The following is a 26922-nucleotide window of genomic DNA, read 5'->3' as shown; positions in this document are numbered from 1 at the left end:
TCACTTCCTACCAGTTACATCCTTCGATGACCATTTATCCAGCATGATACCCACAATTTTTGGCCCATATGACCTTTCTAATATTGTAGATATGTTCGCTGTGTCATCCTATTTACTCATTGCATCTAAACAAATGATGCAACTTTGATATCCTTTTACACCAGTCCCTTCATCACATAACCCCCTGCTCTCCTTTCCTCCAGGTGCCAGGGTGTCCCCCCTCTCCATGCGTGGTCCCTAATGGGCGGCTGGTCTCGCAGTGCCGTGCTGGAGCTGTACCGGGCGCTGCTCCGCGCAGGGCGTCAACTTCAGTACACTGACCGCAATTACTATCGCCGCGCCGTGGCTCGTGAGTTTCGCCGCTGCCAAGCCCTGACAATACCCGAAGATAAGGAGGACGCACTGAAGAGGGGCCAGTTCTTCCTCCACAGCCGATTGGGTGGGCTTATGTAGGGGGGAAAAGAGGGTCATCTGGAGGTGGGTTAAAGGTCGTCTGGAGGTGTATCTCCCAGGTGGGTTTGCACATGTGAAAATACTCTATGTCAGTGAAATAGTTTAGATTTGAGACATTCTTTGTGGGGGATGGTGGACTATTTAGAGTAAGATAAGGCAAAAAGATCACAAGTCATGAGTAAGACCATGTTGGGTGTGGCTACTCATAGATTTTCCTTCAGTGCCTCTGAGCTAATCAACAGAACAAAGAAGACCCTTTTCTGTCTCTGTCCTCTTCCTGCCAGTGTCCCTCTGTCTTACTCTCTTTCTTTATCTCCTCTGTATTCAGTGGTAGGATGGCGGGGGTGAATGGAGACCGTAAAGGGAAGAAAGATGACAATGGGATTGGCACAGCCATTGACTTCATGCTTTCCAATGCCAAGCTTGTGCTGGGAGTGGGAGGAGCAGCCATGCTCGGCATTGCAACACTTGCTGTCAAAAGAGTAAGTGAGAAGCGAGTTATCTCTAACTTTTCGTTTTCTCCACTCCCATGTACTGTATGATGAAGGGAGAAAAAAAAACGTGAACAGTGTGCACACAATTTTTCGTTGTGCAGATGTATGACCGTGCCATAAGTGCTCCCACCAGCCCCACCAATATGGAGCCGACGGGAAAGAGGAGCTGGGAGGAGCCCGCCTGGATGGGCTCGTCACCACGGGTACTGAACCATGACATGAAGTCCACAGTTAGCAGGTCTCTACAGTCTCTGCCCACTTCCTCGCATGCTTTTGAACCAGGTGAGGAAAAGTTCCCTTTAACGTCATTGTCTCAAATGTCTTTTTCGTGTTATATTATGCAGCATTGACCAGCCTATTTTTGTGATTTGGACTTTCAGCCAGCTGTCATTTTATCTGTTGACAGACAGCCTATTTGGAGGATTCTTGCTCTTCCTTTACAGTGGGTGTTGGCTCTCTGTAGTGCAGTAGTTAGTCTGCCAGCTGTATTATATTAGTTTAATATGTTGTAGTTTAACCTTTTATTGTTATAATTTCTCAGATACTGTAGAAGCCCCTTAAAGGAACAGTGTGTAACATTTCGGGGTATCTATTGGCAGAAATGGAATATAATATTGTTTTCATTAGTGTATAATCACCTGAACCTAAGAATCTTGGTGTTTTCATTACTTTAGAATGAGTCCTTCATATCTACATAGGGAGCGGGTCGTCTTCAAGGAGTCCGCCATGTTGCTCCGCCATGTTACTCCGCCATGTTTCTACAGTAGCCCAGAACGGACAAACTAAACACTGGCTCTAGAGAGAGACTTTCATGTTTTTACGTTACCTGAAAGCCACCGTAGTTCTCCGACGCGCTTGTGAAACTGCGGTACTGTGAGCCGCAGAGTGAAAAACCATGGTACCGCCAGCCACCGTCTGACTTCCGTTGCTCCTAAAGTAGTGTTGTGGGGGGGTGGAAATGGGGGAGTGAGCGGAGAGGTACTCAGTTGGTTGCAGTCTGCAACCACACCACTAGATGCCGCCAAATCCTACACACTGTCCCTTTTTAATTTAGTATTAGTAGATTAATATCATGCCTGTCTTGTTTTTTTTCAACTTTACCCGCTGCCTCTCCTTCATTATTTGAAATGGCAGAAGAGAGAAGGTTGCAAAATTCTCCTTCATCTATGCAACAGCATTTTGCACAAATGTTAAATTTTAACTTTCAATTGCTTGTAATCTCCTCAGACTGTCTTCGGCGGGCTGTTGGTCGAGCCGCTGTGGGAGGCAGCGGTGCCTCTCAGTCGGACCTGCAGCGGGCCCGGATGCGTCTGTCCCTGCAGGAACATCTGTGGGTGTTCTACCAAAATAACGTGAACATCCCTGCCGGGGAGCAGGCCGTGGCGAGGAGGGCAGCGCTGGACATCTGTGCCGAACTCCGGGTGTTCCTTCACGCCAAACTGCCTGACATGCCACTCAGAGAAATGTACCTGAGTGGCAGTCTGTATGATGACCTGCAGGTAAGAGGTCACTTACATTTGGTCCTGCTTTCAGACAAAGGTGTTTTTAATTTAGCTTAGAGCCGATTATTTAAAGGGCGGGTCCATCTGTGTTCTGATTTTTTGATTGGAAACTGAAGCCATTATGTCGCAGTCTTCAAATCTACCAGACTCCATTCACAAAAACAGTAATTTTACCTCACAGAACACAGGAGTTGCTGGTCTACTGCTGCATTCTGAGAAAAGATTTGGTAAAAGTTCTCCTCCATCTTTTAGGTGGTGACAGCGGACCACGCCCAGCTCATGGTACCTCTTATCTTAGAGAAGAACCTGTGGTCGTCCATCCCCGGGGAGGACACCATCATGAACGTCCCAGGTTTCTGGCTCGTCCGCAGGGAGAATTTGGAGTACTTTCCACGGAACAGCAGCTACTGGGACCGCTGCATGGTCGGAGGCTACCTCTCCCCTAAATCGGTCCTCGAGGTCTTTGACAAGCTTGTGGCGGGCTCCATCAACTGGCCAGCTATAGGGAGCGTCCTAGACTACATCATTCGTCCCGTGGTTCCCTCGGAAACGCTGACCCTGGAGGTGCAGTACGAGACAGACCGCAAACTGTACGTGGACTTCCTGCCATTACTCGTGATGGAGGACGGGACCTCGCTGATAGCCAAACCGCATCGACTTGCCGCAGACCGCCACGAAAACCTGTGGCGGCAGAGCTTCCGTGTGGCCGAGACGGCGCGACTCAGGGCCCTGGACCAGGAGGACGGAGGCTACCGATGCGCCTGCCTGAAGCTGGCGAAGGCCGTGTGCAAGCTCAACCCCGCCCTCAACCGGCTCAACGCCAGCCAGCTCACCAACGCCATCTTGTTGCTGTGCGAAAAAGAAGGCGACTGGACCCAGGAGGCGTTGGCGGACCGGTTCCTACAGCTGCTACGAGCGCTAGTGGGACACCTCGAAGCCGGGAGGCTGCCGTGCGCCCTCAGCCCTAAAGCTAACTTATTCTGTGAGCTGACTGAACTGGAAGTGGACGAGCTGGGGTACACGCTCTACTGCGCACTCTCAGATCCAGAGGGGCTGCTGAGAACTGCGGTGGCACAGCCAAACTCATCCCTGACAAGCTCGTAAAAGAACGTCAACTGCACGGCAACGTGGCATTGAAATGTCAACCACTGTTTTGTGGCCGATGGTGACCTCGAGCCATAAAGAGGTTCCTGGGGAACAACAAAACAACTGCATGGAATCATCGTCTCCTCCTGAAACACTCGGTCACTTCAGTCTTAAATGCCATCGGTGAGAAAATGTGATTCACACAGTAGCAGTAACTCAGTGTCGACATGAAAGCTGTATGTGGTGTGATCATGCAAATGCTATTTTAATCTCCGATGAAAAGTGAAGCCCCATTGGAGGTCATGGCTCTCACTAAACTCTCGCCATTGTATTAATGAAGTTAAGAGTAGACATGCTGTTAATACGTTGGGATGGAGGTTTTGCACTCTGCATTGGTTGATCAAAATGGAAGGGGAATACAGTACGTACGTCTGCATCATATTTTTTAACTTGTCGGAGAGTTTTAGGAGGACAAACATGTCCAGTGCAGTTAAATGATGTTTCTTTGTTTTGAGATGGGTCCAAACCTCTGTGTCAAGGGATAGAGTGTCATGTTGACTGTGTTGTATGCCAACCTTAACCCTAATAAATTGTTGATCAGCCTAAAGAGACAAGCAAACTGTCTTTTCATGCTCCTTTTTTGTTATCACATAATATAAAATTCTGCTAGAGTTTAGTTTGAAATCCAGGTTTTTTTTTTTTTGTAAGAACTTCATTAATACAGTGGCTGTCTGCATTCAAGATGTATGCTTTCCATGTTTCCAGGGATCGGTGAAAACAAACATTAGGCTATGATTGGAATGTGTGCATGTATTATCTACCTAATCTAGAAACCAAACAGGTGAATATACATTGAGTTATACGTTGACATCTGTTTGTAATATTTCTAACTTGACACCATTCAACTATGAATCGGATGTAAAGTTGAATATACATCCATGAATGAAATATACTACCATTTATGGAAATCGGATTTGTTGGCGATTTATGAAATCTGAACAATACAGCGCCACCATTTTCTAATGCTCTTATTTTGGCGAGAACGGGAAATGTTTCCATGTGACTGTCTGTGTCTAATACAGAGCTGCTCTTTGTTTGTTATGAAAAGGAGGTTTCTTCAGTCTCACATTTGTTGCTCTGGTGCACAGGCCAAATATGCTTTATCTCCATCTAAGGTTATTAGTAAGTTTGTCTCAAGTGTATCAGCAGGACATTCTGAAAGTGCTTTTGTTTACCTGTTTTTGCTTTAATTCAAATTCAATCACATCCTCTTTCCTCTTTGTCATTACCTTGAATATTGACTGTTCCGTTGGCTGGACACTTCAGTTTTTCAGCTACTGTACCTCTGCAGTTTGAGAAGTGCGTTACCAACGACACACCGCTGTAAACACGGTACTTACGTTTGTCATTTAGTGAATTAGTCTCAGTATTAACTTCCTGGCCTGGTTACCTCTGTAGTTTGGTATTTGTGTGTCTGCGTACACGCCTGTGCACGTTTTTAAGTCCTCATTAACTTCTAGGTGCCCTGTCTGTCGAGAGTAGGTAGCCAGACATGGATTAGTACTGTACGTGAGGTCATATCACTCAGTCCTGGTCCTTTACATGAAGTGAACCAACAACCCGACATGTAGTGATGATCACTACTAGCAGGTTGTCAGGTCTATGTGTATATTAATAGATTACAGGTGCTAATCTCTGTTAGATCATGATCTGATTTGAGAGGGATCTACTCACAGATTATATAAAAGCAGCTTTGATAGCCAAGGTTTCTGATGCTAGATCAGCGTGCTACTCAGTGCAGGTGACAGTAGGTGGAGTCACTACAACAATAGGTGACTGTCAAGTGGAGTTCTCTTTAAATAACTACCCAGAACATGCTGTCCAAAAGTAATCAGTTTTTTTGTTCTCACTTTTAGCCTTAGAATGAAATATAAATGCAGTGATATTGAGCAAGTGTCCCCAGCCCACTGGTTGTATATATATAGTGTACAATATGGAGGGATCTGGGTTGTTTATAGTTCCTTTCAGTTAATAATAATCATTCAGATAATAACGGATAAACAGGTGAATATTTTTGTATTTATTGTACATTTGTAACCAAACAGAGCCGACTATTTATTTGCATTCAATTCAACATGTAAAGTATCACTTATTGTGCTCCATTAAGTGCTTTGTTCTGGATGTTCTGATGTAAAAATGAATCCACAGTAGATCTTTGTTTGCATATTAAGCGTCTTCCTTCGCAGACTTAAGTTTATGCTACAAATTTCTGCTGTGCTGAAGGGACGGGAGTCACTGTGCCACATTTGTAATGTTCTTGTAAAACAAAACCCAAAGTAGATCACTACCTCTACCTTGTGGAGTTCACACTAGCCATATGCTTTGTTGCATGCTGTGTATTTCCCCCCAGCTTTTTATTATTTATTTTTTCATTCAGCTCTGGAGTTGAACGTTGCAGCACTTTGTATACTTCATTAAATGTTACAAATGACTCTGTAGGTTGATCTTTGTTTTTCTCCCCCCCTAAGGATACTTGATTTTACACAATAGCAGATCATAATCTAAACCAATCCATTCAAAATTTGACAAAACATGTATTTATTTAAAGCTTTATTCAGTGAGATTTGGTAATAAAATTCATATAGGCATATTAAGAGAAACATCCTGAGAAACCTTCAGTGTACAAAAGTAGCCCCAATTATAACATCTATTATTAAGACATTGGGATCTGGGAATGTTAGGAATGAAACTGAAAATTACATCCCAAAATGAGTTGCATTTGTTCTCCCACCCCAAAGCATCTACAATACAAAAATCATACAGCACAAATACATCAAAATGCGTAGCTCTGATTGAATCCTGCCATATCTCAGATAGGTGCATGAAACTGAGTGAAGCGGTCCCTTTGTTCAGTGGCACAAAACATCTACACTCCTTGCATAAATGTGTGGAAATGGCTATTAATGTAGCATCCATACTCAACTCATCAGCAGCCAATTTCTCGTGTAAACCTCATTCTAAGCAGATGTAAGATTTATATGGCAAGCCAGGTCTTGCAGTGATATACAACAACTGATTGCTGCAAATGAAATAACGCAACATAGATGATGAAATTTTTGCTTGACGGGACCTTGAAAGTCAAGAAACCACTTAAAATGAGAAGTGCAACATATTTCACACAAACGTGTTCAGTAAACTACTTGGAGGGGGCAAAACCCACACGATCGGCGGCCCTGTCGAACACAGTGTAGTACCTGCCGATGAATACGTCCCCCAGGATCCACAGGGGCCCGGCCGGAGGCGGGATATCCATGGCCATGAAGCCCGAGATACAGATTGTTGTGCCCAGCTGAGTCTCCTGCGTCAAATTGGAGAAAGTCATTTCAAAGAAAAGCGAATATTTTTCAGTCTTGCCCAAAACAAAAGACAGGATTTTGTCTCCCATTGTATCAAGATAGACTTGAAAAAAATTTCAAAAACGGTTGGATAAACAGTTGAAATAGTTAGTTAAAAGTGATGGATAAACAGTTGAAATAGCTATACAGATTGTTGCAACAGCAACAAAGCTCTTGCCTCAGGCTTAGCCATGGGGAGAGGTGGCTAACATCAACTGTCCTACCTCAAATTAAGTCAGTCGGCTTAATTAGACAACATTCTAGGGCCAGCCCAAGGCTAGTCTTAAACTAAGTTTATGAAATTGGCCCCAGGATGACATCTGTGGACGTGACCACAATAAATGACATCGCCCATGTTGTTCATCAATTAAAAGGACATGCCGCACAGTGCGATGGTGTGACGCACTGATGTGTTTTATAGTACAATAACAATGGAGCTCTATGGCACAGAGGAATAAGCTACATTAGGCTTTCACTACACAACACACACTTGTTTTAAAAGGATCAATGCACTGTCGGTTTTGTACTTTCATGGGATTTGTTGAGGAGAAAGAAAATATAATATATCCCCAGACTTATCCTTTACAAAAGGTAGGGTTTATTGCAAGGCGATTGCATTGTATTCTGGATATATATTACCATCATTATCTTCTAATAACCTGTATGTGTACGTTTATTGACCGTGAGGAAAAAGTACACTCGACCTTTTAATTAGTTTAAACAAGTGGCAAGGACAAAATTAAAGTGGATGCCATCCATCTGACATGAGAGTATCTACCTTCATGATATAATCCTCTCCGGTCAGGTTAAGCATCTTCCCTCCAATGTTGAAGGAGATGACGGGGAGAGATGGGATCTTCTTACAGTCGATCCAGTACTAGGAAAGAGGGAGAGGAGAGGGTACAGAAACCAAAGTGAGCGATTGCTCCAGTGAAGGTTTTAAAAGTTACATCTGAGATACAAGAGTGCGACTAAGGCATCATTTGCCAAATAGCTGTGTGTTTCACGTGCGTCAGACAGTTCTACCTCTCCCATTAGCAGCGGCAGTGCTCCGATGGCTTTGTGCAGCGCTCTGATTTCTTCCACGGAACCGACAATTAGGGATGTTCCCGTGTCGACAATAGCCTGGCAACCGGCTTTGCAGAGAGTCAGCTGGTTGCCGACTTCAACTCTGCAGGGCAGGGTGGAGAGGGAGCAGCAGCAGGGCGGGGCAGAGGGACAAGAGGTTCATCAGTTCATTTCCAACATCTGCTGAGAAATTTGTTGTCATGCTACTGTAATGGAGACTCATTTAAACTATATTAGGATTTTACACTATCCAAAAGAACCACTTTTTAATTGAGAAATGACCTTTTCATGCACGCACCTGCTTCATGACTATGCTGGTAATTTATTAGACATTAAGGTATGTATGATTTCCGCATTGTCGTAGTTCACACTTGGCATGCTTTATGTGAGGAGTAGGGTTTGGTAATATGTCGATATTATATCGATACCGTGCTATGAGACCAGATATCGTCTTAGATTTTGGATATCGTAATATGGCATAAGTATCTTTTCCTGGTTTTAAAGGCTGCATTACAGTAAAGTGATGTCATTTTCTGAACTTACCAGACTGTTTCAGCTGTTCTATCATTTGCTTTTACCCACTTAGTCGTTATGTCTACATCATTTATGATTATTTATCAAAAATCTCATTGTGTAAATATTTTATGAAAGCACCAATAATCAAACCTACAATATCGATAGAGGTATTAGGTCATAAATATTGTGATATTTGATATTCTCCATATCGCCCAGCCCTAGTGAGGAGGCTCTGGGTGACCGGAGGTTAAGATAAGATGGAGGACTATGTGGATGTTTCGACTACCATGAGAAACATGGATGAGAAATTGTTTTGCCCCCCCACCCCGTTGTGTGATCACACGCGATTCTGTATGACGTGGGATAAACTGTATAAAGCTGAGTGAATGTAATGTTTCCGTTTTTGGTAGGACTGTGTCCATGCATACATGCTGTACTAAGATCTTCAGACGACGTCATATTTGTGTTGTTATAAACAAATATTCACATAAGGACAACTGAGGCTCATCGAGTTAGTTCCTATTATTCAAAATGAAGACTGACCAGAAGTACAAGTGTTCCACATCCGTGAGAATACTTCTTTCCCCAAGTATACCAAAAGTGAGAATTGTGTCGATGAAAAACGCAGAACTGAAAGTGTGCCGACCTCGACGACGCTATTACGGTTCCTTGTAACAATGAAGCCACACGTGATTCTTTCTCACCCGCTCATCTTGATCTGCCAGTAGGCCTTCCGTGTGACATTGACATAGTGCAGGTCTCCGGTGTAGTGCTCGGGGTCTGTCCCACCCAGCACCAGCTCCCCTCCTAACGCTGCTTTTTTGTCTCTAAGAGACAGGGTGGACAGAAGCATGACTTAATATGTTAACAATACAACACCAAAAATGTGTCAACTCCTTTCACAGCTGTGAAAACCCCCACAGTTGTTGAATTAACAACTGGCAGTGGCAGTGAAACAGTTTAATTCATGCCCGTTCCTCCATGCTTCTGTCAGACACCAACCTGCTGATGTAGAAAGAGAAAATGTTCTCGGGCAGCAGCTTGGCAGCCATGGCTGTGTCAAACACCGGGGTGACACTGGCGACTGATATGGAGGGGTAGGCCATGCCCAGGACGCCATCGAACCGTGCCACTGCAAATGTGATGCCAGGCTGCTTCACCGCTTCGCCAAACTGCTGGGCAGGAACAGGCAGACCTGCAATCTGCGAGCAGGAGAGAGAGAGAGAGAGAGACGTCAAATACGAAGGGGAAAAAAAATCCCAAGTCTTTTAATGAAATGATAGGAATGGTGTGACCACCAGAATTGAGGAATGCAGTTAAACAGAAGGAGCTATGTGAGTGAGCGAGGGAATGTGATGTGAGGGAGCGTTTCTCAAACTCACAGAGACGGTGTCTCCGCTGATGTAGCCGGACAAGCTGCCTCTGCCGTACCGGATGGAGAACTCTGTGCCATTCTTCACGAATGTGCTCGACTTCTTAGAGTTGTAACGATGATGAATCCCTAATGAGAGAGGACAGTCGGTCAAAATGAGGATGTACAGATTTCATGGATTTAGGAAACAGAAGGTCAGTGATAATAGTGAACAACATTAACAGTTTAAAACAGAGCCAGCAGGGTGGTACAGGCCCCCCCCTTGAATCTAATTGTCATCAATGGTGCCCCCCTTACATGAATCAGAATGTGATAGATCGTTGGCTTGTTAGTATGAGAATCTTTTTATGAAGTGACTGTTAACATGTATTGTTGGAAAGTAGAAGGACAACAAAGAGATGCAAAACAACGACAAGGAGAGGCAAAACGACACGGAGAGGCAAAACAACGACAAGGAGAGGCTAAACTACGACACGGAGAGGCAAAACTACGACAAGGAGAGGGAAAACTACGACACGGAGAGGCAAAACAACGACAAGGAGAGGCAAAACTACAACACGGAGAGGCAAAACAATGACAAGGAGAGGCAAAACTATGACACGGAGAGGCAAAACAACGACACGGAGAGGCAAGACAACGACAAAGAGAGGCAAAACTACGACACGGAGAGGCAAAACTACGACACGGAGAGGCAAAACTACGACAAGGAGAGGCAAAACTACGACACGGAGAGGCAAAACAACGACACGGAGAGGCAAAACAACGACAAGGAGAGGCAAAACTACGACAAGGAGAGGCAAAACTACGACAAAGAGACACAAAACAACTACAAAGAAACAAAGCAACTACAAAGAGACAAAAAACTACAACATTGAGATGCAAAACGATGAAGAAAAGATGTGGTTGTTTTGTGTCTTTCAGTCTGTGGGTCTTGTTCCTATGTAGGAGAGGTGGGGGCCTTTTACATGTTTATGTTCAGGGGCCAATTGTCTCATAAAGTCCATGTCTGTGGGCTATTTGGAGTTACAAATAGCAGCTATTTATTAAAATATTCAAATGTTTAAAGTTGTGTATTTGACATTCATTTATTTCACTGAATAAACTAATAATAATGTAGTTTTTTATTATCATCAAGAATTAAGGCTTTAAATTTGAGTCTTAACACATTTTTACTCATGTCCTAAATGTGCCTCCCTTCTTTGAATTGGTGCCCCAGCCCTGCCCCCCTATTCAAATGTTTCTTTACCCACCACTGAACAGAGCTGATGGTAGATTAAAGTGATTTCCTGTCAATGAATGTCAGCCATGTGACAACTTGTCTTTCATATTGTTAAAAGACAGTTTGGCCAAAAGGTCAGGTTTGGGTTTCACATCCTTTTTTTAATAGGACACAGGGACGCTCCTTTGTGTAACGTTTTGTCTTTTGAACTTCTGTCCTACTTACAATGTACTGTCCATTGTAATGTACTGTGATTACATTTATGCCAGAATGCTGACATGTAAAGTCAAGTTAGACATACATTCCTGTAGATAAGTATCACTAAATAGTTAACGGGAATGACACTCAAGTAGTCTAAACAGCCACGAGATACAGCTAAAAATTGTTGCAGCTAAATGTGTGATATTTTAGTCACTTCTGGAAGGTAAATACAGCAAGCGTCTTCCAGGAAGTAGCCAACAGAAACACATATAGAGCGTGATGAATGAGTCAGTTCCCCACAACTCACAGCAGGCCACATCAAAGAAAGAGCAGTGAATGGAGGGAACCCAGAGGTTGGAGGAGCCGGTGTCAAACAGCACAGTGAAGTCCTGTGGAGGGGTGCCGATGCTGATCATCCCATAGTACTGGGCCTGAGGAGACAATAGATATAGAACACAGATCTGTTGTGAAACCACCACTACATCTGCATCAGGAGAAAGATTAAGTGTGGACATTCTTTCACAGAAACCCTTTGACTAAAAGCTTGCACAGGTGTTAACTAATAACCCACGATAACGTGGGTGCACAAGTCTAATATTTACGTCATCATTCTCTCCTGTTTCACACTGGCAATACTGCCCTTACCAAATACAAGTTTATTCAAGTGTGCTTTTAGTATACTTATTTTAAACTTAAAATAAGAGTGTATACTTTCAGTTAACTTTTTATGTACTAGAAATACTGAGATATACTTAAGTATACTTACCTTATACAGTCAAGTATACAGAAAAGTCTAAGTATACTTGGATTATACTGACAGGTATTCAGTAAAGTCTAAGTATACTTGGCTTATACTGACAAGTATTCAGTAATGTCTAAGTATACTTGGCTTACTTGTATTTAAAAAGTGGGCTACAAGTCTATACAAGTATAAAAACGATTAAACTTGAGAGTACTTTAAAGTGTACTCTCATAAACTAAAAAGTGGGCAAGTATACCTATTCATTTGTAGTATATTTCTTAGTATAGTTGCAATACAAAATACAACTTAGATGTAAACTAGTTGTGTACTCAAAGTTTAATGTTCTTACACTTGAAGTACACTTAAAAGTATACATTTAAAAACTAAGAAGTATTGAATTAGTACACTTAAAAGTATACCACTAGTACATTGATATTAGTATACTACATAAAGTATACTTCGGGGGAAATATACCATAACTATACTTTGACACAGTGCTTAACTCTTGGATTATGTGCGATGGACATCAAGGGGAGAGGATGACGTAATTGTCATTGTGGGTTCAGCTGCTAATTGAAGTATATATCCTGTAGTTAGTATACATACATCCATGAAGTTGGTCAGCCTCTCTATGGGCACTTTGGGGGAGGGAGAGTAGTCCGGTGCTCCGGTGCTCTTCGCTAAAGCCCGGAGCTCCTCCAGAGACATCCCATTGTCGCTCATCAGGCGGCGCAGACTCCTGGTCTTATAAAGGGGAACTCTGCAATGATGAAAGGTGTTATTACTTCATCACATGTCACGGGAACAACCATGCGTGAAAGACTGTTTCCTGCTTCGGAGCGCGTCTACTTTCATGCATAACTGTTACTAGCTATATGCAGCCTGAACATCATTCTAAGTGCATCGGTGTAGTCAATGCGGGTTAAGTAACATTAATTGGAAACACGTGCGGCTACCATGACAAAAAAAGGAAGTTAACACACACGCGCGCGCGCATACATTGACCTGCATTCAACTTGTTGTCTAAATGCTATGAAGTGCACATTTTTGTTGCCAAAACATGAGCTAATAAAGAGTATTTACCTGAATATGGCGACGCTTTGCGTTATCAGCAGCGCCCCGAGGATACAAAGCACCTCCAGCCGTGTCATCGTGTCTGTCCTGGTCAGAAATAATAACACACACTGAAGAGTTGTTTCCGATACTAACGAGCGCTCAACAACACACACAACTGACGCAGAAGAACGCTGGATGTGTGAAAGTGCTTCGGCAATGTCCGGGTTTACTCGGCTTTCTCCGTTATGTAGGCGCGGTGATTGGAGGAGAATAAATCAGTAACACGTTCTGATTGGTCGGAGAGGATTGTCCATCATACCGCATTACAAACCGGTGTACAGACAGGGTCACGAGTTGTTGAGACCTGTGATAGGGCACATACTAGCACATTGTGTTCAAACCAGCTGAGAAACAGTTTCACATAATAGAAAACATTTTTACTGAATACCTTTCTCCCATATAATCTATAACCCTAACCACACAGACTGAAGTTTAAAGATAAGTTAGTTCAGTAACCATACAAAAGTCAGTATGCTTTTGGCCTCGGTTTAATCAGATCTTGCACTTTTGGTACTTGCATTTGGAAAGCCTAATGACTGACGATATCACCCCGCCTAATCAAATTAAAGAGGTACTCCAGTGGTTTTATTTTGCATTCCATTACATGTGCTGTGGGAGAAACATCCATCCATCCATCCTGTTGGAGACTTAATGTAGGTTTTTGTTTGTTTTACTTTTATCTTTGGATGACACAATTACAGTTTTTCTCAATTGTTTACACACAAATACTGGTACTTGACACACAATGACCACAACATGTAACTCATGCACCAACCCCCTGAACCAATTCTGCTAAACTACAAGCGCAATTCCTGCTTTGCACTCAAATTGCAGTTCTAAAACACACTTTTTTCAAAACACTACACACAATTCTCTGCATTTGGCACAATTTTCATGAAGAAAATCTCGTTTTCACAAGGAACACACTGTCATTCAAAATTCTAAAGTCAATTGCCCTACTATGCACACTGACTCATCACATGGGCAAACACCTGTCACACAGTGTTACAATTAGCAATCAGAGCTTTAGCATAAAAGGGCAAACATTGCTTGTGATGAGGATGAGGTGCTGTGGCCAGACCGAAACAGAAGAGAGGATGCAGCATAGTTTTTTTTTCGTTTTTTTTTACTGTAACTGTATACAGTAAATTCCTCTGTTGTTTTGTATGTAGACCACTGTATGTGCAACTTTGTGTTGGTTGGGATGTTCACTGTGTACATTGTTTTTGTGGGGAAAATAAAATATATTTGTTACCGTGTATTTGTGTGTTCTGAGTATAAAAACAATATTCTAAAATATTTTACAACACACTTATGTATGTACTGTCTGTAGTAAGTGTAACACTGAACAAAAAAAAGGCCTAAGTCATTATGATGAATGGAGAAGAAGTGTTTTCCATTCATCATAGTGTTTTACATTGAGCACATCAGTGTTCAACTGGTTCTTATAAATGTCTATTCATATGATGGTTTGTGTGTGTCATTTGAAAACAAAATACCATTTTGAGAAGAAATAACATTGTTTTGAATGTAAAGTTTCATTTTGCAGGAGAATTGAGGGGTTTTGCCCATTGTGTGTGTGTTTTTTGATTTGTGTGTAGAGTTCTGAGAGTATGAGGCATGCTTTCAGAAAATGTGTGTAAACAATCGAGAAAAACTGTAATATATTCCTGCAGTTCCAGCACTGACCACAGGGTGTAACATGGACATGAAAGTGCATATAGGTAAGCTCTCCTGATTAGGATCGGGGGGGTGTGAGACAGAGAGCCAAACAGTTTTTGACCGTGCCGAGCCGTGCCAGGTCGTGCCTTGCCATATGAACATTGTTGAATTAGATCCCGCTGAATGGAAAAGGGGAAGAACATGATGGGGAGATGTGAAAGTGTAAATAAATGTAACTGATATAACGTTACACAGCGCACTGGACATATATGAAACTAGAAAAACCTAAGAAATCCATCGGTACCTACTATGTCATACTAGCTTGTGCGATGGAGGCTAAATAATGCTCCAAACTTACGCAACATTTTGACGAGGAAAAACTGGCATGGCCATTTTCAAAGGGGGCCCTTGACCTCTGACCTCTAGATATGTGAATGTAAATGTGTTCTATGGGTACCCACAAGTCTCCCCTTTACAGACATGCCCACTTTATGATAATCACATGCAGTTTGGGGCAAGTCAAAGTCAAGTCAGCACACTGACACACTGACAGCTGTTGTTGTCTGTTGGGCTGCAGTTTGCCATGTTATGATTTGAGCATATTTTTTATACTAAATTTAGTACCTGTGAGGGTTTCTGGACAATATTTGTAATTTATTTGTGTTGTTAATTGATTTCCAATAATACATATTGACATACATTTGCATAAAGCAGCATATTTGCCCACTCCCATGTTGATAAGAGTATTACATACTTGACAAAACTGCCTTTAAGGAACATTTTGAACAGATGATTAATCATGGACAATCATATGATTAATCGTGATAAAACATTTTAACCAATTGACAGCCCTAATATATATATATATTGTAGACGATGTTAACATTGTAGAGCAGTGGTTCCCAACCTGAGCCAAATATCACAGGGTGTGCCCAAGGATTTGTCTGCTCTGAGGTCAAAATTAGATTTGCAGATGTAAAACTAAAATCATAATCGTATATCTATGAAATAAGCTTCAGAACAGAGTTGTACTCCCCGTGACGAGTAGACTGATCTTGATGTTTAAAATCTTTTGAGCGTTCCTTTAAAGGAATGGTTCAACATTTTGGAAAATACACTTATTCGCCTTCTTGCTGAGAGTTGCATGAGAAGATTGATACCGTATCATTCAAAAGTCGCTATCTCAGGTACTCGGTAGTAACCCACACTTATGAAGAACAAGAGTCTTATATACAAACCACAGCAAATACCAATTCAAGATGAGTCATCCAAGCCACCATTCAACAATCCTGAGCTCTCTGACAACAAAACGCTGAAGCATTCCTAGACATGATCACAGAACAGGCACTCCCTTGGCCTGTTGAACGAGTTTTAGATGAGGTCTCCAACACAGGAAACACCTACACTTGGACATAAAGATTTATGTATGAACAAAAACATCAACAATCACACTCACACACACCCTCCATCATCATGAATCAGACTTGGGGCTGTTGACAATAAGAAAAGCCGGTCCCCCACAAGGTAAACCTTTAAACATCAGGGTGAAGACTTGGAGATTGGTTGAGGTTAGGGTTAGTTTAGAGTTAGAGGGTGGTGTTTGGCATGTAGTGGTGATGGTTATCGTGAGGGTTTGTTTAGAATTATGGGAGGTGTTTGGTATGGTGATGGTTCGGGTTAGGGTAAGCCTCCCAAGAATGAATGTAAGTCAATGCAATATCCTCATACCTGACTACGAGTTTGTCGAAATGACAGCGTTGGCATATTTACAGTCTACTTTCCACTTGTAATTTACTGTATTTAATTGTTGTACTTTTGCAAAAAAGAGGAACCACCCACACAGTCTTCCTCTGTTGTGACGTTGCAGGGAATTCACACCTGAGTGTGAGTAGGACTAACTACTCGGACCGGACGACAGAGAAAGAGGCATTAATGGCATCTGTGTCCTGACAAGAGTAAAGGCATGTAAGGATACACATGGGAGATTTCTTACACTGGATCCATAACCAAAGGATTAAACGGAATAGTGAAGTAAAGACGACTGATAACGTGGATAAAAGTGGAACATGATGGTAAGAATCAGCTCTTTCTGTTGTATATAAATAGTCAAATATATGAGAGAGTTGGGCTTAAGGGATACAGACTTTTACTCTTCTTCTAACCTACAAGGGTGTACCTGGTTTCACCTTGTTTCTACCTCCACCCTCATTCAGAGATTAAGAAACATACCGGGGTGATGCCTCACATGTGAGTTGCATGCAGTGGTGAAATGTTAAACAAGTATATTTACTCAAGTACTGTACTTAACTATACAATTTTGAGGTACTTTATTTCAGTATTTCCAACTACTCCACTATATTTCGGAATGCAATATTATACCTTTTACTCCACTGTAAGAACGGCTTATTTGACAATATTAGTTACTTTTCAGGTTTAGATTATTCATACAAAATATATATATAATACATCATTTATATTATTATGGATTAAGCTACCTGGCAGTGAATAAACTAATTTAAATAAGCACCACCCACCTTTACCAGCGGCAACATTAACCCACTAATTAACAGTGATTACTGCACCACTAATTATTATTCTACGGCAGAAAAAAATGGATCAATATCACTTTATAACGTGAAAAGTTTGTTGTTAAAACAAGATGTTTTTCCACGTTATTACAGCCGACAAACTTATCACGTTATAGCAAGAAACTTTTTCGTTATAACAAAATACTATTTATGTTGTTATATCGTGAAACTTTTCATGTTAAAACGTGATAACTTATTGTTATAACATAAAACGTTACACATTTTAACATGATCATCACTTATATTGCTATAAAGTGAAATGTTTCGCATTTTAACGATATAAGGGATGATAATCACGTTATAACGTGATAACATAGTATATTGTTATAGCATGACATTTTTTATGTTTTAACAATATAAGTGATGATCACGTTATAACATAAAATGTTTTATGTTTTAACAATTAGTTATCATTTTTTAACATGAAAAGTTGAATGTTATAACCAGATAAATACTATATTGTTAAACAGAGAAAAGATAAAGAAAGGTTTCATGTTATAAAGTGATAAGTTTGTATATCGTAATAACATGAAAATATATTGTTATAATGTGAATAACATCTTGTTATAACTATAACATCTAACATAACATATACCACCAATTCACTGAATAAATTACTATAACTTATTGGTCATTATATCTGGAGCTCTGTACATTAATAAGTTACACAGTCAATTAGCTAGTATGAATTTGTCCCAAGCAGTGAAACACAAGCTCGAACTAAAACAGCAGCAAACCTTGTAGAATCAGAGCACCTATGAGACAATGTGGGAGTCCAGCTAAACATATCAAACCAGTGATATGAACTTGTGAATACAGCAGCGCATGGTGGTGCGTTTAAAATGCTTAAATGTCTTGCTATAGTCCCGCTGCTCAAACAACTATCCAACTATTGTACTGATAAGAGCAGACTGCAACACAAAAGCAGATTTGTTATAATACACCATTTGTCTCTGATGAAATATGTAGAAGACAACACTGAGAAGCACTAATTACACTGCAGGTGGAATTACCAGTGTTGCCTGTGCGCGCTTTCCAGCAAACCCTCCCATCAGGAATGCTATTGCTTTTGTAAACAATGCTGATCTCAGCTCAGCTGGTTTCGCACGCAAATTCCGTAAAATGCATTGCAGTCATATTTTTCTCTTTGGCTGGTAGACAGTGCTTGTATCTATTCACATCATTGAATGTCACAGTACTAATTAACTTCTCTGCCAACAGTTAATCGGAAAAAAATTGATTTACATATTTATGTACTGTTCCAGTAAGTCCTGACAGTATGACAGTGATCCAACATACACACCTGTGTGTCTCCGGTACTGTGACATGTCAAAATGCCCGGTGTTTTAAAAAAATGCCCATTTGGTTATTTTTTTTCAGCATTAAACATTATTCACAAATTATGAACATTGGTCTCCCGCTATGGCAACCAAGACTGGATTAGTAACCGGGCAAAGCGGGCCCTGATGCCCCATGGTCGATTTGCGTCAACTGATTTGTGGTCATTTAATTAATTTAAAAATGACTGGGAACACGCAGCACTAAAGCACAACATCAACTGACATGGTGAGGGCCTTTTGGTGGTTCCTGATTATTTTGAGGCCATGTCTTGAAGAGGACCCCTGTGTCAAAATCTAGTTCTTCATTATTTCAGTGTTATGCTCATATTGTGCATATTACTAAATAAATTTGTTTTTAAATAAAATTATCACACAGTACACCTGGGGTCAGGCATGGAAATACCATAAACAATATAATGGTGGGGTTAATTAGGGCTGTCCTTGACCAAAGAAATTTGAAATCAACTAACCCTCAGACGATTTTGTCGACTAATCGATCGAGTTGATTTAACCGACAGATCTGTAAAACTGAGTTTCTCCACAAAGAATCACACAAAAGCACCACTTTAAATCTTGTGTTTACCAGAGATGTGCTCATAAGCTTCTTGGAAATAAGTAATTCAGCGTGAAAAAGGATAAAAAATGACTAATCGACTACAGAAATCTTAATCGACTAAGACCAAAACTACCTAGGGTTAATAGAGGCCGAGCAGCTCATTGCACCAAGAAACCTTACAGATTAATCCGTCCACGATGTTTACAACTGCTGATTATCATGATCAGAATTAAATTACGGATATATGTGGTAATCATTTACTCAAGGTTTACAGGACCTGTACAGTCAATTAGACAAGAAACACGGTTCTTCCCTGTTAGACAACAAGAACAGTTTTTATGTAATCATATACAAAGAGAAGGACAACAGCAATACAGTGCATGTGTAGTCATTTTAAACCAATGACTGGTTGTTTGGCAGCCTTTGCTCTTATCTTAATAGCTCTAATATTAGACTTTCTGTCACTATTAAACCCCTAGATGAAGTCCACCATCGCCAGCTCCTGGGACGTCTCAGAGTCGGTGTACGAAGAACTGGATGCACTAATGGTAAACACAAGTTCCTGCTAACTGTTCTCCATCCGAATGCATGAATTGCTGAATGGTTTTTGGTGTGTCTGCCGGTAATTTTCATGTTATCACATTGTTTCATCTTTCACCCTATTCGGCTGTTATCAGGCTTCATTAACTATGCGTTATCGGTCGCTATAAGCTCCATAGATGTGGGTCAACAGGGGCCTACTACACCTACTACGTTATAAAAGTGAATGCGAAACTTAAAAGCAACACATTCTAACACGTTATAAAACGTACTTAACTTACACTACCATGTAAATAGATGATAAAACCCACTATTGGATGTAGTAGGCCCCTATTGACCCACATCTATGATGCTTTAGCCTGACAACAGTCTAATCTGCATCTTTAGAGGAACCAGAGACATTCAGAGTGCTGTAAAAATAGAAATCCTAGGACTTGAGATTGAACTTCTTGGTATAGACTTGATGATTTTCTTTTAAACACTATTGTGGTTATTGAGCTATGTTCTCATGCATTACTAGAAATATTGATTCACTTATGTTTTTGTTTTTTTGTCAGCCTGATGTCACAGATGGAAGCCAGTCAGAGGTTAAAGTCAGGCCTGTACCTCGTCCCAGGTCGAAAATACAACCAAAGTCCCAGTATAACAACAACAATAGCACTGTTGACCCTGCAGACATGACTAGCAATACAACCAATGTAGTGGTAAGTCGGGATATTGTCTCTAAGATTAACTCACGATAGCGCTTATTAATTAGCATGCATTAATTTTTTTTCATTGTCATTCTGTCATCAGAGTTCCCAACTCGGTGGATATCCTGCAGACTATAAGACGCCTCGCCCTGTTCGCTCTCCTCCCAGACCACCACTGTATTCACACAAATATTTGATCTCCAGTAAACCCACAGTCGACGGAGGCAATCACTATGTGACTTCAATTTCTGAGCCAAATGTGAAGGTATATGATATTTTAAACAAAGTAACAAGCTGTTTCTCCTAACGGATAGACGTGAGAGTGGTATCGATCTTCTTGTCCGACTCTGCAAGAAAGCAAATAAGCACCTTTCTCAAAATGTTGAACTATTCCTTTAAAATTTTGCTCATATTATAATGTTTTTAGTAACATAAATACTTTTTTAAATAATGACTTTTAGGATAAAAAATGTATCCAAAATTAATTTTCAAACCCTTGATATTTAGGCTACCATTTTTGTTTTTCCAAGTGTGTTGTGATTCACTAATGGTCTTTTCACACTGCATATTTGCTAAGAGTTGACCCAAGGATAACCTTTAGTAGCAGCTCCCTTAGTGCAGTGTGAAAAGCCCTTAAATGATACAAGGGGCAACTATAGCTTACTTGCTCCTTCTTAATTTCTCTGCTAGTCTCCAGCTGTCAGTACTGAGGAAGTAAACTCTCCTACACGGCCTGAACGCCCCCCACCTCCCTCCTCTTACAGGAGAGGTTCTACAATGAGGCTAAAACCTGAGGTAAGTGCTAACGTGTTTCACCTCATCCCAACCTTTCTGCAAAACACGTTAGACCTCTTTGAGACACATCTGAAAGGTTATTGACAGTCATTTCTAAGTTGTCCCAAAAATCCACTATTTTCTTGGATAGAACTGCACTGATGAGAGTCAACAATCCAGATGTTCCTACATCAGCTCCATGCAACAACCTCCAGTCCCACCAGCTGTCGCTAAAGAAGAGGTGACCCTCTGTGTGACTTCTTGTACAACGGTAAATTGCAGGCTAAAAGCTATGCATTATGAACTGGTTTAAAAATGTGAAATGTGTTTAATAATGTTTTGTTAATATTTCTTGGACAGAGCTGCACTGATGAGAGTCAGCAATCCTACATCAGCTCCATGCAACAACCTCCAGTCTCACCAGCCGTCTCAGAGGTGAACATCTTTGGGACTTATACGACGCATTTCAAGGTAAATTATCATTATGGACTCAGTGTTTTCTGTGAGTTGAGGGTATATAAATACATATTCAAACTCAACAATCAACAGCATGAAAGCTCAGCAACCTGCATAAAAACAAATGCTAGAATGCATTCAGTGTTTTGGTGTCATATAGGGTATAGGGTCATAATTTTTGGATTTGGGAGAGAGTTGTTTATTTTACTGATATTTTTTGGACTGTCTTAGATCATAGGAATAACATGTATGAATTTTGAAAATGGGTGTAGATCCCCTTTAATAATGTTTTTTTTTCTGTCTCGTTAATATTTTCTTGGATAGAGCGCCACAAATGAGAGTCAGCAATCCAAATGCTCTATTCAACAACCTCCAGTCTCACCAGCTGTCGCTAAAGAAGAGGTGACCTTCTGCGGGACTTCTAGTACAACGGCTGACAGTACTGAGGGAGTACACTCTCCTACACGACCTGAACGCCCCCCTCTTCCCTCCAAGAGATGTTCTACAATGAGCATAAAACCTGAGGTAAGGGCTAACGTGTTTTACCTCATCAACCTTTCTGCATCACGTTAGACTTCTTTGAGACACATCTACAGGTGATTGACAGCCATTTCTGAGTCCCGACTTTATATGTGTGTGTGCATATCTATATAGCTAGATGTTGACAGAACAAAAGCTCAACTGTTCCTGATTTAAAAAATATGTAAATAATAAATTGTCTTGTTAATGTTTTCTGGGATAGAGCGGCACTGATGAGGGTCAGCAATCCAAATGCTCTATGCAACAACCGGCCGTCTCACCAGCTGTCGCTAAAGAAGAGCTGACCCGCTGACTTCTTGTGCAACGATAAATTCCAAGCTCAAAGTTATGCATAGAGTGCTGCAGGATTGAGTCCTAAAACCCGGAAATGAGTTAGCATTTTAGCACTTCCGGTTCCCTCGTCTGGAAGTCAATGGGTTTTTTCAATGGGTTTTTAGTTAGATGCATGAAATAAGATCTGTGGTTAACACAAGCTTAAGAGATTTTAACGTGTTATCTTAGACCATACGAATAACATGTATGAATTTTGAAAAATGGGCGTAGTTCCCCTTTAATAATGTTTTTTTTTTCTGTCTTGTTAATATTTTCTTGGATAGAGCGGCACTGATGAGATTCAGGAATCCAAATGCTCTATTCAACAACCTCCAGTCTCACCAGCTGTTGCTAAAGAGGTGAACATCTGCAGGACTTTTGGGACAGTAAATTGCAAGGTAAAAGTTATTATTATGGACTCAGTGTTTTCTGTGAGTTAAGGGTAATAAATAAAGATTCCAACTCAACAATCAACAGCATGAAAGCTCAGCAACCTGTATGAAAAGAACTGTTGGAATGCATTCAGTGTTTTGGTCGTATTCAACTGCGTTATGCAACCACAAAGTGAATGTCTTTGATTTTCAGGTACCAGACACACCTGAACTTCTGCCTCGACACGGGCAGTCATCTCCAAAGGTATGAGAGCCACTGCAGATTATAGGTGATGAATAATGCTTGGACAGGTGTCAAAACAGCAACAAAAGATGCTGAAAGACATGGGTTTGTCATGCTGTCATGGAAAATCATATGGCTTCACTATTTGTTCAATCAGTCAGTGTGTGGAATGTTGATTTTGGTAGGGCCGGCCCAAGTGCTGTTTGGGCTTATAACAGGAAGTGACACCTACCAAGTTGAGTCAACAACAACTAATTTGACTTGTAGAGAAATTGAGAAAATTAGTTGAAGATTTTCCTAGATCTTTAAAGGAACAGTGTGTAACATTTCAGGGGATATATTAGCAGAAATTGAATATAATATTCATAACTATGTTTTCATTAGTGTATAATCACCGGAAACTAAGAATCATTGTGTTTTCCTCAGCTTAGAATGAACCCTTCATATCTACATTTGAATGGTACGCCAGAAAAACATTTAGTATGTCCCAATACATACTGTAGTATGTCAAATGCAATATTCCAAAAATACCAGGATGTCCTACTACATCCGATCCCGATTTTGATTAATCGTTATTAAATATTTTAAACGATTGACAACCTAATTAAAAGCTTAATTTTCTTTGTCTATCACAGACTCTACCACCACCACCTTCATTCTCCCCGCCTCACCCACCTTCAAAGGGGGAGCCATTGGATACAGTGTACAGTGAGCTAGAGCACCGTCCCTACCTGGACGTTCTGCCAGAGGATATAGAGAAGATGGTAAGAGAGACAACGCACGCACGCACGCACACACACATAGACATAGACAATTGCATGCTTTATTTAAATTCTGATCCATTAATCTATGTCTGTTAAACACTAACAGAAGACACAAGAAGAGAGGCCAACATTACGCTACCAGAAACAAGAAGAGAGTCCAACAGTACGCTGCCGCACTTTCACTCTTCACCAGTCCACCGTGGAATCAGAGGTAGGCTCTTCTAAATAGTTCACGCCTCCACCTGCAAATAAACTGTGATTTAACACAAGTTCATTTTGTACTAAGTTTGAGATGGTTTTATGAATAAAATGTATTGTTTCTCTGCAAAAGATTTTATTTTTAAACACGGTTTTTATTGTGCTTTTAACGATTGAAACTCTCCACATGACTGGCCATTCAAAGTACAATAATTATACATTTGTGTCATAGAGACCTTTTCAAACTTGGCAACATAAATATTCTAAATGGCCCCATTTGTATTTCCTGTTGCAATGTTTGCTAATGCAGTAACTGACAGGAAGTAAAGTTGGACCAAAGTGGTTGCCCTAGCAACAGAATTGCAATGGAAAGGTCTATTGGTGCCTTCAAATGAAACTCGTGAGCTCGTATTTGGGAAGCCGTGTACACAATATGCTTGCCGTTCAAGTGGTTAAGTCGTGAGAACACGTTACTGTCGGCATCTAGAAGCCACAGAGGCTAACAATTTAGCAAGCTATTAAGTGGGTAAAATAATGCAGGAAATGCAAAGGCATAATGACAGAGGAGAAAGATGAGGCTGTTGGGAGTATCAATATTTTCCTCAGACATATTATATAATTCAGAAGAAAAACAATATACGACTAAAATTACAATATATGAAGTTATTATGCACCGAAAAATAAACCTCCATGGCCTCCGCTATTTCTGAAAACGTCAACAAACACGTCACAACTCGTGAACTTGTAGCTTTCAGAAAATTTCCACTTACGAGGTTGTGAATACCACAAGAGCCCCCCTCTTGTGGTCGTTCATGTGGACTCTTCTCGTGAACACAGCAAACACGACCCCATTTGAAGGCACCATATAATACAGATTCACAGTTTGCAGAAGAGTGTATTGTCTTACCAACAGAAAAAAATTTAATAAAAGCAATAGATATAAAAAAGATACTAATGATATGAATGAATGAATGAATGATACTAAATAAAAACCTGTTTTCCTCAGGACGTCATTGGGATGTTGAGATGGTTGCAAAGAGTGTCAAGTAAGTACAACATTTTGTTTTTTTAGATAGATATTGTGTCATTTTCTTGAAGACTAACGAAGCTTTAAACGCTTTTATATTGACTACCAATATTCAATGTATTCATTAAAAAAAAAAAAAGTAAAATAAATAAATAAATCAGTAACCATGTAAAAACTGACAGTGTCCTCAGTAACAAAGAGCGTGATCAAAGTGTACATTATCTAATCTATGTGCTGTCACTCCAACAGAAAATGATTTAATGGATCCGTCAGTGTATGGCCTCGGCATAGAGGAGGAACTCAGGTAACCAAAAAGACACTATCATATTAATACTTGTGCTCTAACAATGTCATTTTGGGGCCATAAGTTTTGTGTCACGATATTTCTAGAAATGTATTTATACTTTTTCAGAGGAAAAAAGGGCTTCAGAGTATACAAATTAGAAGTACAGTTTGGAACAGCTACAGTTTTCTGGTGAACAGTTCTAAACACCTAATCAAAACGTGGCCTTTTGCATAACAACTTGAATGTGACAATGAAAGTTACAGTAATTCCGAATAAATGTAACTAAATGAGCTGGATAAAGAAACTGATTTTTGTCACTTTCCCTATGTAGATCATTTAGTGAGAGAGCAATGAACGTGAGGAAGGCCCTGCGCCTCTACAACCTCCTCATGATGAAACGCAATGAGTGCCTGCGGAACGTCATCACAGAGTTCACCTCCATCTCCGACAGCCTGGACAAGTTGAAGAAGAAGGGCAAAACCATGGACATCGCTGGAGGCACCACGGGTGCTGTAGGAGGGGTGACTGCAGTCTTGGGTATCGCCTTCGCTCCTATGACCTTGGGTACCTCGCTGATCGCTACAGCTATTGGTGCTGGTATGGTGGCGTCCGCTGGGGGCATGAGCGTCCACACTGCTAAGGCCAACAAGAAGATCGTGAACAGGATGGCGGTTGAGAAACTTGTATACGAATATAAGGGAAATATTGTCGACCTGGAAAACTGTCTGAGTTTCATCCTCTCTGGGATGAATGAGCTTCGAATGCACGACATCGCCAGGTTACAGAGGGCAGGAGCCCATGCCGAGGTACTGAAGGTGGCACATCTGTCACGGTCTGTGTTTCAGAACACCATGAACAAGGATAGTAGGACTACTGTTGCACATATGGGGGGTGGGATGGCATCTGAGAGGCTGCTTCTGGCTTTTGTCAAGGATATGGATCAGTATTTTACAGAAAAGGACGGACTGAAGCTGAAGAAGTCCAATAAGAGCAGGTTTTCTGTCAGAGTTCGCCTGCTGGCTGAAAATCTGCAGTATGAACTATATAACCTGAATCACATGTGGGAAATGTTCGGGTGAATCAAAGCACTTTAGTGTTGATTTGTGTATGCATGTGTGTGTGTGTGTGTGTGTGTGTGTGTGTGTGAGAGAGAAAGAGATGTTTTGATCGGTGCAATTGAAGAATAAATCCCTTATTTACTACTTATATTTGAATAAACATTTTATTTTTTTAAATCCTAATGTGTGATTTATTAAAGCCAGTATTTAAGGAAAGTTCAAGATTGTAGTTCTACTACCATTCAATCAATTAATCAAACTTTATTTGCATAGAATCTTTCATACAGGTTAGTGCAGTTCAAAGTGCTTCACAGATAATTGACAAGCCGAACGTAAGATAGAACAGAAGA

At 40.8% G+C, this 26922-nt stretch overlaps 3 protein-coding genes across 4 annotated transcripts; 2 read left to right on the top strand and 1 right to left on the bottom strand.

Annotated features, from left to right (window-relative positions):
• The first annotated feature begins 311 nt into the window (after window positions 1-311).
• Window positions 312-4154, top strand: mief1 (mitochondrial elongation factor 1). Of its 2 annotated transcripts, none has more exons than XM_037792033.1 (5): window positions 312-439; window positions 782-935; window positions 1049-1229; window positions 2175-2446; window positions 2702-4154. In XM_037792033.1, the coding sequence occupies exons 2-5, from the start codon at window positions 789-791 to the stop codon at window positions 3551-3553; spliced, it is 1452 nt and encodes a 483-aa protein (XP_037647961.1). In that variant the 5' UTR covers window positions 312-439; window positions 782-788; the 3' UTR covers window positions 3554-4154. The 2 variants fall into 2 exon arrangements, with proteins under 2 accessions (XP_037647961.1, XP_037647960.1); XM_037792032.1 differs by having other exon boundaries at window positions 356-512.
• Window positions 4155-5966: 1812 nt separating this feature from the next.
• Window positions 5967-13358, bottom strand: napsa (napsin A aspartic peptidase). The gene is made up of 9 exons (XM_037792034.1): window positions 13132-13358; window positions 12655-12808; window positions 11614-11737; window positions 9897-10015; window positions 9517-9716; window positions 9219-9341; window positions 7957-8101; window positions 7709-7807; window positions 5967-6893 (listed from the first exon to the last, which is right to left on the bottom strand). The coding sequence occupies exons 1-9, from the start codon at window positions 13197-13199 to the stop codon at window positions 6732-6734; spliced, it is 1194 nt and encodes a 397-aa protein (XP_037647962.1). The 5' UTR covers window positions 13200-13358; the 3' UTR covers window positions 5967-6731.
• Window positions 13359-16281: 2923 nt separating this feature from the next.
• LOC119501141 lies at window positions 16282-26710 on the top strand. Its single transcript, XM_037791278.1, has 16 exons — window positions 16282-16350; window positions 16694-16898; window positions 19790-19858; window positions 20408-20554; window positions 20646-20801; window positions 21233-21337; window positions 21468-21587; window positions 21677-21787; window positions 22097-22297; window positions 22909-23022; window positions 23210-23260; window positions 23875-24003; window positions 24110-24214; window positions 25208-25247; window positions 25478-25532; window positions 25846-26710. Exons 2-16 carry the CDS (start codon window positions 16893-16895, stop codon window positions 26591-26593), a joined length of 2157 nt encoding a protein of 718 aa, XP_037647206.1. The 5' UTR covers window positions 16282-16350; window positions 16694-16892; the 3' UTR covers window positions 26594-26710.
• Window positions 26711-26922: the final 212 nt, after the last annotated feature.

The sequence above is a fragment of the Sebastes umbrosus genome, chromosome 14 (genome assembly GCF_015220745.1).
Source record: "Sebastes umbrosus isolate fSebUmb1 chromosome 14, fSebUmb1.pri, whole genome shotgun sequence".
NCBI classification, from domain to species: Eukaryota; Metazoa; Chordata; class Actinopteri; order Perciformes; family Sebastidae; genus Sebastes; species Sebastes umbrosus.
The sequence above is the reverse complement of the archived record's forward strand: the minus strand, read 5'-3'. Positions and strand labels throughout refer to the sequence as shown.